At 43.9% G+C, this 14,154-nt stretch overlaps 1 protein-coding gene and 1 non-coding gene across 8 annotated transcripts in view; both read left to right on the top strand.

Moving 5' to 3' along the window:
• Positions 1-14,154, top strand: part of Nup210l (nucleoporin 210 like) — a 107,681-nt gene that overhangs the window by 19,898 nt on the left and 73,629 nt on the right. For all 7 annotated transcript variants that reach the window (XM_031374590.1, XM_031374589.1, XM_031374591.1 and 4 more), the window contains exons 7-12: positions 497-655; positions 5,113-5,181; positions 8,282-8,388; positions 10,208-10,348; positions 11,657-11,794; positions 12,686-12,841. In XM_031374590.1, the coding sequence (XP_031230450.1) occupies positions 497-655; positions 5,113-5,181; positions 8,282-8,388; positions 10,208-10,348; positions 11,657-11,794; positions 12,686-12,841 (770 nt within the window). The remainder of the gene's footprint in view (positions 1-496; positions 656-5,112; positions 5,182-8,281; positions 8,389-10,207; positions 10,349-11,656; positions 11,795-12,685; positions 12,842-14,154) is intronic.
• On the top strand, positions 2,267-2,416 carry LOC116094655. The gene has a single exon (XR_004120258.1). It is a non-coding gene; the product is annotated as a U12 minor spliceosomal RNA (small nuclear RNA).

Genomic DNA, 14,154 nt, shown 5'->3' on the forward strand with positions numbered 1-14,154 from the left:
CCTCTCTGCCTCTCTGCCTCTCTGCCTCTCTGCCTCTCTGCCTCTGCCTCTGCCCTCTGCCTCTCTGTCTCTACCTCTCTGCCTCTCTGCTTCTGCCTCTCTGCCTCTCTGCCTCTGCCTCTGCGTCTGGCTCTTTGCCTCTGCCCCTCTGCCCCTCTGCCTCTCTGCCTCTCTGTCTCTGCCCTTCTGCCTCTGTGCCTCTGCCTCTGCCTCTGCCTCTGCTGGGATTACAGGGGTGCAGCAGCACCTCAGCAGCTCACTGTTTGTTTGTTTGTTTGTTTGTTTTTTAAGTATATAAGTCAGTGGTTAGATCGCAGCATCCCTTCTCTCCAGGGTCTGTGCAGATCCATCATTGGAAACCAGGCATTAGATCCAGAGCCTGCCATTGATCTCTGTGTAATGTCCTGTCTTCCTCATACAGTGCACTGGGACACCCCATCCCTGGAGGGCCTGCTGCTGTTACCTGTCTTACATGTCTGCATTTCATGTCTTACAGAGGTAAAATTTCCCTTGGAACATTACACATTAGAATTGCAAGACCACAAACTTACCCATGGTGGACTCACTTCTGGAACAGTGGCTCTGTTGGATGAGAGAACAGCCATGGTGACTGCTGTCCATCTGGGCCAAACTAACCTCGTCTTTGTCCACAAAAGTATCCTTTTGTTCAAGTTTAGTGGCCAGTCTGAGTCTCTCTAGCACACTAAGCATGCTTCTTGGTAAAAGACCTTATTAAGAGTGTGTGTGACTGGAGTGAACAGCAGGGCTGGAGCGAGCGGGGCCTGAGTGAGGAGAGGTCCTGCGTTCAGTTCCCAGCAGCCACATGATGGCTCACGGCCATCTGTACAGCTACATGTACTCATACGCACAAAATAAATAAAATAAATCTTTTTTAAAAAAAAGAGTGTTGTGGGTGGGGGGAGGGCTGCAGAGATGGCTCAGTGGTCAAGAGCACTTCTAGAGGTCCTGAGTTCAATTCCCAGCAACCACATGGTGGCTCACAACCATCTGTAATGGGATCTGATGCTCTCTTCTGGTGTGTCTGAAGACAGCTACAGTGTACTCATAAAATAAATAATTAAATCTTAAAAAAAAAAAAAAAAAGAGTGATCGCAGGGTTGGAGAAATAGCTCAGTAGTTAACAACACTTGCTGCTTGTCCAGATGACCTGAATTCAGCACCCAGGTCAGGTGGCTTACGTGCAATTCCAGCTCCAGGGGATCTATCCTCTTCTAGCCTCTGAGGGTACATGCACACCACACATTCTTTCTCTCTTTCTATCTATCTATCTATCTATCTATCTATCTATCTATCTATCTATCTATCTCTCACACATATGTACACACACCCTATTTTCTTCTTTTGAGACATGATTTTACTATGTAGCCCTCTTACTATGAGGATAGCATTATACTGAAAGCAATTCTCCTGTCTCATCCTTTTTAATACTAGGATTACATGCATGTGCTACCACACCTAGCTTTTGGTCATTTTAAAGAGTCTAGGATGTCATACCTACAGAAGAATCTTAATTCACTGAATGTTTGTTTACTGGGCACCATCTGTGTGTCAGGTGGGTCCCTTATTCCCTAGTAGAATTCTTGGTAATTTTTTTTTTTTTTTTTTGTATACCAAAATCCCTAACCAATCTAAAAAAGCCTGAAAGACTACTGTGGTGCCAGAGCTAGAGGGATGGCTTAGTGGGTAAGAATACTGGAGGACAGAGATTTGTTTCCCATGTCCACATGGTAGCTGTAACTCCAGTTTCAGGTGATCCAACTATCTCTTCTGGCCTTCTCAGGCACTGTGCACTTACATGATGCAAAGACATATGTGGTGGTTTGAATATGGTCAGCCCAGGAAGTGGCACTATTAGGAGGTGCCACTTGTTGGAGAAAGTGTGTCACTATGGAGGTGGGCTTTGAGACCCTCCTAACTGCCTGTGAGACAGTCTTCTCCTGTTTGCCTTTGGAACCAGATGTAGAACTCTCAGCTCCTCCCATACCACGCCTGCCTGGATTCTGCAGTGCTTCCTGCCTTGATGATAATGGGCTGACCCTCAGAATTAGTAAGCCAGCCCCAATTAAATGTTGTCCTTTATAGGAGTTGCCTTGGTCATGGTGTCTCTTCACAGCAATGGAAAGCCTAACTAAGACAACATGCTATACATACTGGCATCTATATAACATATAACATAAATTATTTAAAATAAAAGACTTTAGTAGTAGGAAGTCTGGGTAACGCCAATAAAAATAGCTCAGTTTTAATGCCTTAAACTTATGAGTAAGGAAAATAACGATTCGGGGTGACACCCGAGTCCTCACTGCTTATGTGAGATGAATTTTTGAGCGGGTAAAGGTTACCATCTAAGGCGACCCGCCTACTTTGCGGGATGCCTAGGTATGTGATCTGCCCGTCCCCTAAGGAAAAAAAAAATAGCTCAGTTTTGAAAAGAAAGAAAGAAAAGCAAGTAGAAATTAGAGGGAGACACAAAGAAAACTATTTTTTGAGACAAGTCTCATGTAGCCCAGGCTGACCTCAAACTCATGGTTTAGCAGATGATATCCTTGAGCTTTGGACCCTCCACAGCTATCTCCCAGGTGCGGATGTATACCATACTTTGGGTTTGTGTGGTGCTGGGAATGGATTTGAGTTTCATCTTGCTGGGCAAGCCATCCAACAGTTGATCTGTATCGCAAGAGAACTTAACAGAAACTTACAAATGACTGTAAGTTTAAGAGAAGGAAGTTGGAGCTGTAGGAGAACAGAGCAGAGTTTGCTGATGGGAAGTAAAATGGAGCAGACCAGGGGACTATGAGTCAGAGGCCATGCGTGTCATTCTGGTAGCAGGAATGGTTTTGTGTAGAAGCCATTCTGATGTTTCTTCACCCATAAAATGAAGGGAATTTATGTTTGTGAATTTCACTCTACTGCTTATATTTTACTACTATATTCACTTACGTATCAAAACTAACCTAGTCGGGGCAGTGGTCTGAACAGTCTTAGATTTGAACAGGTAAAAGCAGTTACCCATTAGTATGCCAATCACATATGTATATAATATAATGTAATATATTACAATATAATATACATACTTGTATATCATTCGAAGACATGAGAAATTTTCTTTTCTTATTTTATCTTTGTTTGTTTTGAAACAATGTTTTGCTGTGTAACCCAGGCTGGCCTAGAACTCACTGAGTAGCCCAGGCTATCCAAGAGCTTAAGATACTCCTACATCAACTTCCTGAATGCTAGAATTAAGCCTGTTTTACTAGACCTACTTAAATATACCTAAAAGACTGTTTTTTTCTCCTCAGTGCTGAAGACTGAACACAAGATCTCTATAAGAACAGTTTATAGCTGAGCTTCATCAATCCTTTCTAACTTTTACTTGCCATTTTATTTATTTTTATATATTCTATTATTTATTGGTTAATTTTTTTGGCTGGGCCTCCTGTATTCTAGGCTTCCTTCAAACTTGCTCTGCAGACTTTGAACTGACTCCCATGTCTTCACCCTGTGTCTTTCACAGTGCTGGGCATGGAACCAGGCAGAGTGCATGCTGGGAAAGCTCTCTACCAAAAGAGATTTAGAAGTCATTTATTTTTGAGAGAAATCATTCTTCTGATATTGGGACAAACCTGTGTTTCTTCCAGAAAGTAATTGTATTTAACTATTGGCATAGCTAAGTAAGCTAGGAATATTTTTAAAAATTATATGTATTTATTTTATTTTATTATATGTATGAATGTTTTGTCTGCGTCTGTGTGTGTTTTTGTGTGTGTGTGTATGTGTGTATGTGTGTATGTGTGTGTATCAAGTTGTGTACCTGATACCTGAGGAGTCCAAAAAAGGACATTGGATTTGCTAGTATTGGAGTTACAGATGGTTTTAAGTCACTGTGTGGGAATTGGGGATCAAACCTGGGTCCCCTGCAAGGGCAGGAAATGCTCTAATCTATGGAGCCATCTCTAGTCCCTACAAGGATTTTTGACAGCAGAGAGAAAAACAACTGGTGTGAAGGTTTGCTGCAGCATGACAGTGAGTATGAAGCTGCAGCGCGCTGGCATGCTGCTGTGTGGCAGGTGTTGCCCAGCTTTCCAACCCCACCACAGTTTCTATTTTCAGGCAAATGTCTCTGCCTTCTTCTTCCTGACTCAGTGGGAATCTCAATTAGATTTAGATTCAGGCAGAAAACAGTTCTTTCCTGCATTCCATATTGAGCTACTCTGTGTGGATTTTTTTTTTTTTTTTGAAGAAATAGTTCTGTAGCTAAATGAAATTGAAAACCACAGAACATGATCTGCTTTCCATTTCATTTTCCTCAAATTTGAAATTCTGTGTATTTGGGTGTTTTGTCTGCATGGGTGTCTGTGCACCATGTATGTGTCCAGTGCCTGAAGAGGCCAGAAGAGGGTGTCAGGACCCTTGGGACTGGAGTACAGAAGGCTGTGAGCCATGTAGGTGCTGGGAACTGAACCCAGGTCCTCTAGAACAGCCAGTGCTCTTAGGGGCTGAGCACCTCCCTCTCTGACCCCTGTTTTTGTTTGTTTGTTTGTTTGTTTATTTTAAGATTTATTTATTTATTTCATGTATGTTAGTACACTGTAGCTGTCTTTAAACACACCAGAAGAGGCCATTGGATCCCATTACAGATGGTTGTGAACCACCATGTGGTTGCTGGGAATTGAATTCAGGACCTCTGGAAGAGCTGTTGGTGTTCTTAACTGCTGAGCCATCTCTCCAGCCCCCCCACCCCCTTTTTTATTACATTTATTTATGTGTATATGTGTATATAGAGTTCAGATGACAACCTGTGGAAGTCAGCTTTCTCTTCCTACCATTCGGGTCCTGGGGATCAACTGTAGGTCGGCAGGCTTGGTGGAAACCACATGTTACTGATTGAGCCGTTGTCTGGGCCTGCCTCAGACTTTTCTTAGAAGTGTTCATGCTTAAGTTTTGGCTTTTCAAAGAAAATAAAAAGACAGACTTTTTAATGTGTGGGTTTGTTTATACATTTATTATTATGTTTTTCTTCAGAGGCTTATCTTTCTGTACTAATACTGAGCCGAATACCAGCTCAGATAATTTCTTTAAGCAAAAATTAAGATGTTCATATGCGCTCTGTGTCTGGACTCCCAAACTCTACCATATATGTTGTAGAACCTGGATTTTTAGGTAAGTAGCTAATGGCTTTCAGAAAGTTGAATATTTAAATGAATGTATTAAACATAAATGAATTCTTAAAATGAATGCATTAAACAGAAAAGGGATGCCAAAATCTCAGCATTCATTTCTAAACTGAATTCAACCTGACTTTGGTCTCCTTCTTCCCTTCCTCCCCTCCTTCTCCATCTCTCCCCTTCTCTCTCTTTTGTTTATTGTTTTGTTTCTTTGTAGCCATGGCTGTGCTGGAACTCCCTCTGTGCACAGAGATCACCTGCTTCTGCTTCCTTGAGTGCTGGCACACTCAAAGGCCTGCACAGCCAGGCCCCACTTTAGTGTGTCACTTCTCTGTTACTGTGATAAGACACCATGACTAAGACAACTTATAGACGGAAGGTTTATTTGGGGCTTACATTTCCAAAGGGATAGAGATCCATCATTATCATGACAGGGGTCATGGCAGCTGGCATTCACATCTGTATCCTCAAACAGGAAACAGAGAGCATACTGGGGAAGTGGAAGGCTCCTGAAAGCTCCTTAAGCTTGCCCTCATTGCCATATTTCTTTCAATAAGGCTATACACATTAGTCCTTCCCAAACAGCTACTAACTGGGGGAGGAAGGCAAGAAATACCTGAAATTTATTGGGGGGGGCAGCTCATTCAAATCACCACACTTGGTCACTGTGTTTATCACAATAGGAAAGTAACTAAGACATGATGCATCTTGATCGTTGTTTGTAAGAGTGAAACATAACCAGGAGTTGGTGGTAGACCTTTAGTCTCAGCATTTGGGAGGCAGAGGCAGGCGGATTTCTGAGTTGGGGGCCAACCTAGGTTACAGAGTGAGTTCCAGCACAGCCAGGGCTATAGAGAGAAACCCCTAAAAAACAAAAAACACAGAAAAACTAAAAGAAAACAAAACAACAACAAAAAGCAAGATATCTTAAAAAACAGATTGTGGTGCTGAGAATAGTGGCACACACTTGTAATCCCAGCATTTGGAAGACTGAGGCAGGAGCATTGCCAATTTGAGGTCTGCCTGGACCATATTATGGATTTGAGACCCACCCCTCGTCTACCCATTACCTCACCCTCAACAAAAGCCTAGCTTTATTAATGTTCCATTAGGGAAGGGGGCAGTGCTCAGGAGAGCCCATCCCTCCCTGAAGGACCATAGCTGCTTAATGGTTCTGGTCACGTCCCTTGGTGGTATAGCACTTGTAAGCTGCCCTTGCTCAGATGAGTAAGTAGCCCTGCACCCATGCTTATGCAAGCAACCTTAATTGTATGTGTGTGTGTGTGCATGTTGTTAAGTTTGTGTGTGTGCACTACGTGCATGTCTGGTGCCCCTGAACACCATATTAGGGTGTCAGACTCCCTGGAGATGGTTAGAAGTGAATACAGACTTCTAGTCAGTATAGATCTGGGAACTCAGCTCAGGTCCTTGGTAAGGGAAGTCAGCACTCGTAAAGCCTGAGCTGTCCTCCTCGTAGCACAAGGAGCAGGTACACACGCACACACGCACACACGCACACATGCACACATGCACCGCACACACACACACACACAAACACACACACGCACGCCGGGCACGCGGCACAAAAATAAGAAAACTTGTTAGAGAAAAGAAAGCTTTGGGAGGAAAGAAGAGGTGCATAGAGAGGATGATGGGGGAACTACAATAAAAGAACACTGTATGCTTATATAACACTGAAAACGAAGTGGGGGTTATTGCTGTCATTGTTTTGAGAGAGGGTCTCACTATGCATCCCAGGCTGGTATAGAAGTGCTATGTAGACCAGGCTGGCCTTGAACTCACAGAGATCCACTTGACTTGACTCCTGAGTACTGGCATTCAAAATGTCCTGTCAGTGCTTTACTGCTGTGAAAAGATACCATGACCTCTGCAACTCTTATAACAAAACACAGCTAATTACAGTTCTGAGGTTTAGTGCACTATCATTGTGACAGGAAACATGGTAGCACACACACTCAGACATGGCAAAAGAAGAGACTGAGAGTTCTACATTCAGATCTGCAGACAGCAGAGAGAGGGAGGGGGAGTTGGGCTGGGTGAGAGGGTAGACTGGGCCTGCAGAGACACACTTCTTCCACTAAGGCTACACCTCCTACCTTGACAAGTTGCATCATTCCTTCCTTTCTTTCTCTCCTTCTTCCTTTCTTTCTTCCTTCCTTCCTTCCTTTCTTCTTTTCCTCCTTTCTTTCTTTCTTTTTGTGTGTTTGTTTTTTTGGTTTTTTTTTTTGATTTTTGTTTTTTTTTTTTTTTTTTTGAGACAGGGTTTCTCTGTGTAGCCCTGGCTGTCTTGGAACTCACTCTGTAGACTAGGCTGGCCTCAAACTCAGAAGTCCGCCTGCCTCTGCCTCCCAAGTGCTGGGATTAAAGGCGTGTATCCGGCTCCCCAAGTATTTTTAATCAGTTGAGTCTGTGAGTATATGTGAAAGGCAGATTCTATGTTGACCTTGTTAGGTTTTATTTTGTCATCTCACACAAGCTAGAGTCATTTGAGACGAGGGAACCTCAATTGAGAAAATATAGCGGTCTGTAGGGAAGCCTGCTGCCCAGCAGAATAAATGTTTAAAAACAAGTTAAACAAACAAACAAACAAAATCATCAGGGAAAGTCAATGAGACCTCATCTCAAAACCTAAAAACAAAAACAAAACCAACATTATGGATCAATAACATAATTTATATAATAAAGTCTTTGAGTTAGAAAAAAAAGACATTATTCCAGAAAAAAAAGTCAATGTCCTTAGGCAGTACAAAATACATATATGCCATATTTTTTACACTTAATATAACTAAATTAAACCAAACATTTTGGAATCCTAAATAATCACGCAGCTTTTGGGAGAGAAGTAAGATCTATTCTGAGAGCCAGCTCCGTCCACCAGCTGTAGCTATGCATTTAAGGGGTGAAGACATAAGAACAGGGTTTGTGGTGTGTGCTGGAGAGGTGGCTCCGGGATTAGGAGCGCTTGATCTCTTGTAGAAGACCCAGTTCAGTTCTTAGCAGCCAAGCAGCTTTTTAAGTTTAATGTTGCTAGCGCAGGAGGATGCAGGCCTCTCCCACTCTCCTGCTTCTTGCAGGCTTCACCATCCATCCTGGAGGCCGATGGAGTCTGGAGGTGGGGCAGGTGTACATCATCACAGTGGAAGTGTTTGACAAGAGCAGCACAAGGGTCTACATTTCTGACGTGAGTTGCTTCTTTGTTTTTCTTCGGTGTTTTTTTCACTGTTTGAGACAGGATCTCATGTAGCCCATGCTGGACTTTTATAGCTGTGTAGCAGACAATGGCTTTGAACTTCTGATCTTCCTGCCTCCACTTGAGCAAGTGCTAGGATTACAGATGTGTATGCCCCAGGTCCAGTTTTATGTGGTTCCAGGGATCCAATCAAGGGCCTCAAGCATGCCAGATAAGTAGTCTCCCAACTGAGCCACACTGCAGCCCTCTGTCTTCTGTCCACTGTGAACAGGTCCTGGAGTGGGCTGGCTGGCTGTGTGGCAGAAAGCCTTCTTTTTTCCTTTGTTCCCAATCTTGGCGTTTGTAAATGTAGGTGAGTTATTAGTTATTACTGTTAACTAGTGCTGCCCTTGGAGAACACTAAGCTGGAAGTCATAGCATGATCAGAACTACAGGAAGGAGTTGAAGAGCCCAGTAACATCTGGAGACAAGCCTCACCCTGCATTCCTGCGCACTCACCGTCTGTCGCAGAGATGCTTGCTCTCCACAGTTCTGTGGCCATGAGAGTGACACGGCAGTACAGTGTCAGGTGGGAAATGTGCCCCTGCCCAGGACAGCTAGGGTTTAGAGTTAGGAGCTAGATTTCCTAATGGAATGGCATTGGCTGTCCTAAATGTAGGAGTTTCAACTGTTTTTGTCAGCCAGGCAGTGGTGGCACACGCCTTTAATCCCAGCACTTGGGAGGCAGAGGCAGGTGTATTTTTGAGTTTGAGGCCAGCCTGGTCTACAGAGTGAGTTCCAGGACAGCCAGGGCTACACAGAGAAACCCTGTCTGGAAAACAAACAAACAAACAAAAAAAACCAATCAAACAAAAAACTCAACTGTTTTTGTCCCTGACATGAATGAATCTTTCCAAAAATGAATACCATTTTAAAATCACATCTCTTCCAACTTAAAATTTCCATAAGGGAAAAGTTTTGTTTTTTCTTCTTCTTTAAATTAGCTAATTAATCTGAAAGTTTAAAAAAATTTTTTTGTTGTTTTTTTGTTTTTTGTTTTGCTAGACAGGGTCTCTCCGTGTAGCCTTGTCCTAGAACTCACTCTGTAGACCAGACTGACTTTGAGTTCAGAGATTTATCGGCCTACCTCTGCCTCCCAAGTGCTGGGATTAAAGGCATGTGCTATCACCTCCTGGCTTAAATATATATATTTTTTAGTTTTGTGTGTATAAGTGATTTTCCTGTATATATGTATGCCTGATACTCAGTAGAGCCAGAAAAGGGCATGGGATCCTCTGAATCCATGGCCTCCGGAAGAGCCAAGGACTATGCCATTTCTCCTGGTTCCTGTTTGTTTGTTTTTTTGCTTTTTTGTGGTTTTTTGAGGCAAAATTTCTCTGTAGCCCTGGCTGTCCTGAAATTTGCTCTGTAGACCAGATTGGCCTCAAACTCATAGAGATCTGCCTACCTCTACCTCCCAAATGCTGGGACTGAAGGTGTGTGCCACCACTGCCTGGCTCTTATTTTCTATTTTTAATTATGTATATGTGGGTTTGTGTGTGTGAGTGTGGATGCCCTCAGAGACTTGAGGTGTTGGATCATCTGGAGCCAGACTGAACCACCCTGCGGCTGCTGAGAACTGAATTGGGTCCTCTACAAGAACAAGTGCTCTAAATCACTGAGCCATCTCTCCAGCACACACCGCAAACCCTGTTCTTATACCTTTATCCCTTAAATACATAGCTACAGTCTTATCTGTGGTTTGGAATTTAAGTGGATTTAGAGGGGAAAACACACCTTCCACTTTATGTTGCCGTTGGACTGATTTCAGAATCTCAAGATCACATTCCAGTTTTCCAAGGAGTACTTTGAAGAGCAGCTGAGTACTTCAAACGGATCTTACCATGTGGTAAAAGCCCTGAAAGATGGAGTTGTGGTGATAAATGCAACCCTGACCTCCAGCCTTCAGGAGGTAGGAATCTTAAACCTGCCTGTTTCCTAGGAGCCCAGCAGGGCGGGCAGCCTTGATGTAAAGCAGCTGTGCCATGCCACCTCCCTCTCTCTCTCCCCACACTTGGAACTGCATGCCTCTACAGACTGTCCTTCCACTGTGGTTCCTTTAAGAAACTGTTTCATGTGTATATTTCTCTGTGTTATTAGGTGCACAAAAGGAACTTAAAAAGATTATTTTAAAAATTATTGGGTGTGCCTGTATGCAGGTGACCTCTGAGGCCGGAAGAAAACACTGGATGCCCTGTGACTAGAGCTACAAGTACCTAGGGCCTCGGCAAGAGCACTACAGACTTTTAACCACTGAGCCAACCAGCCCTCCAGACCCACACAAGGGATCTTTTATTCTAAAATTCCAAGTGGTTAACATGCTGATTTATTTAGTCCTGCCCCTGACATTGAACTTTGACATTATTTCCAGCTTTTTGCTTGTTTGTTTTTCTAAACCAGAGTCTTTTCATGTATCCCAGGCTGGCCTTGAACTCAAAATCCTCCTGCCTCTGACTCCTGAGTGCTGAGCTCACCGCCCAGGGCCCACATTCCCACCTTCCATCCTGCACTTCAGCTTGTTTTTCCACTGCTGGAAGTGGATGGCGGCATCTTTGCAGATTTTTTTTTCCTTTTGATGATCCTCGTACCAGAGACAGACAGAGCCTTCCGTGTAAGGGTGTAACTGAGATACTAGAGTTAGTCTTGTTGATAGCCACCAGTGCTGATGAACAGAGGCAAGAACTGAGTCTTTGTTAAAATTTTTAATTTAGTATTTATATGTGCATAACCCACATTTGACTGATTAATGAGTCTATGGGTGGTGACATCCTTGGGCAGGTAGACCTGGGTTACATAAGAAAGCAAGCTGAGCAAGCCATGGAGAGCAAGCCAGTAAGCAGCATCAGCTTCTGGAACCTCTAGGTTCCTGCTTTGAGCTCCTCCCCTGACCTCCCTTCATGATAGACTGTGAGCTGTAAGCTGAAATAAACCCTTTTCTCTCCCTGTTGTCTTTGGCTATGGTGTTTATCACAGCAATAGAGAGCAAACTAGAACAACTCTGAGTGTTTCTGACCTTTTTTTTCTTTTAAAGACAGGCAGCTAACCTCAGCTGCCCTTGAACTCCTGACCCTCCTGCATGAGCTGTCTAGCTGCCTCTACACCGAGTTCTTTTTCTTTTAGAGGTAGAAGATGGTTGAATACTTCACTTTGCTTATGTTTTCAGTATCAATGAAATTGTCTCAGGAACTCTAGCTTGATCTGTCTTTTCTTGTCTCTGCAGAGAAACAGTTCCCAGCCAAAAACCTACCAAATCACTCACCAACAAGAGGTGAGGATATACTTTCCCATTCAGCTTAAACCCAGCTTTCTGGCATTTCCCTATCATCCCCTGGGAATACCAAATCGGTTCACAGTTCAGGTACGGCATCCGCTAATGGTGAATTCACACAGAAATAAGTCAGTTTCTCTAAGAGTTAATTAGTTTCTCTAATCATGCTTTATTGAAAAAGTTTGGATGTGTAGCCCAGGCTGGCCTTAAACTCACTCTGCAGCCTCTGACTCTACTGCCTGCATTTCCTGAGTGTGTGTGGGGTGTGGTAGGGGTGGTGGAGGTGTGGGGGTAGGGCGTGGGGAGGTGGTTACAGCCTGCAGTGCCAGACCAGGTTTAGGCAGTGCTGGGGATCGAAACCAGGTCTTAGCTCTACCTGCTGAGCTACGTCTCCAGGCCCAGATTTATTGTTAACTTTTACCTAGCCACCACTTACTAGTACAGCTCAGTGTTTGCTGAGCCACCAAATAGGAGACTCGGTGTTCTTTCCATCTTTGCTATCTGTTGTTTCTTTGTGAGTTTTATGTCTCTTTGCCATCTTTCCTGATGCCCTGATGGCCCTGTGACCATCTGAGGGACAACAGCTACTTAGCTGTCTTTTTTTTTTTTTTAATTTATTTATTTAATGTATATCAGCACACTGTAGCTATCTTCGCACACTCCAGAAGAGGGCGTCAGAGCCCATTACAGATGGTTGTGAGCCACCACGTGGTTGCTGGGAATTGAACTCAGGACCTCTGGAAGAGCAGCCAGTGCTCTTACCCGATGAGCCATCTCCCCAGCCCTTAGCGGCCCTTTAATGCTCCTCTTGCCCACTTCCCTACTTCCCTGCAGATTCACGGTTTCTTAGCATGTGCAGAGATAGTTCATTACATAGTTTTATTGTTTTTATAAACTCAACTTCAGCAGTTATGTTTTATGTTTTACTTAAATTCTGCTTGCCTTCCGGAAGAGTTCATCCTAGGCTGTGGCTTTTCACAGGTAGAGGGCGGTAGTGGCAACTTCACCTGGAGCTCTTCTAATGAAACCATTGCCATGGTTACCACCAAAGGCGTGGTAACTGCAGGTCAGGTGAGAGGGAACAGCACCATTTCGGCGCGAGATGTACAAAATCCCTTTCGATCTGGAGATATTAAGGTACACATCTCTCTAAATTATGTGTAAGAGTGTAAATTATGTGTAACACATATATGTTCATATATGTCTGTGCACCACTTTTGTGCCTATTATCCATGGAAGCCATAAGAGAGCAGTGGATCACATAGATCTGGAGCTACAGACAGTAGTGAGAGCTGCCACATGGGTTCCGGGAATTGAACCTTGGTCCTCTGCAAGAGCAGTAAGAACTTTTAACCTTCTCTTCAGTATTGGCAGCCAGCGCCAACGTAAATAAAATAAAGGGTTCTTCTGGTAATAGGAGTAATAAATAGATAGGAAGAGATTGAAAGAGATAGAAGAGATAGGCTAGCCATACTATACCGTACCCACGTGGGAAAAATAAAACATTAGACGACACGAGGTCTGGTCACTCAGTCATCTTGAATTTTAATAATACTTCTCCTTTGTTCCCGCAACAAGTAAAATACCTGGGGCAAAACCCTTCCCCCAAACTACGTCAGTGTAACAGTCCAATCAGTTACTTCCTTCTTGCTCAATGGGGGTGGAGCTTCTGAATGTAACAGGTTCCGTTCAACAGGTGGGCAGTGCTGCGTTTACTGTCCGGGCTTTGGGGAGGGAGTCTACACTTCAGCCCCACGATTTTAAATTTTAAATGCAGGAACATGTTTGAAACTACATCTAGTACAACTTGACTATTTCAAAGGTTTACTCCAGAACTGAGGATGTGGCTCATGTGGAAGAGTGCTTGCCTGCCATGCACAAAGCCCTGGGTCCAATCCTCAGCACCCATAAAACTGGGCATGGAGGCCATGCTTATGATCTGGCACACAGGAGGTGGAGACAGGAGAATCAGAAGCTCAGCATCGTCTTTAACTACACGAAGCCCTGTGCCACGGACTGGGGTTTCTTACAGGGTCCCTTGTTCCTTGGGACGATGGATTCTGGCCAGGTGTGCATGGGATTCGGCTTTGACAAACAGACTAGACACGAGTGGTGTAAGGTCTGAGTGTATTTCTCAAAAATGACATGAGGCTTTTACAATCATTGCAAAAGAGAGAAATGAAAAATCTGGCAGCTCAGTAGTCGAGGTGCATCTGAGGCCATCTAAAACACACTAGGTCTAAAACATCAGCCATCTCCTCTGGACTGGTGCAGCACCCCTGGGCTCCAAGTATGTTCGGGCCGCATGGGCCGGGCCAGAGTCCTGGGGGAGCTGCGGCTGCTCCAGCCAGGAGGGTAGAGGCTTGAATCTCGAGTTCTCAATGCTGAATGCTCGAATCTCAAATGCTCAATCTCTTGAATCTAGACTGGTGCTGCACCCTCCCCCCCCC

Source organism: Mastomys coucha, unplaced genomic scaffold, assembly GCF_008632895.1.
Source record: "Mastomys coucha isolate ucsf_1 unplaced genomic scaffold, UCSF_Mcou_1 pScaffold16, whole genome shotgun sequence".
NCBI classification, from domain to species: Eukaryota; Metazoa; Chordata; class Mammalia; order Rodentia; family Muridae; genus Mastomys; species Mastomys coucha.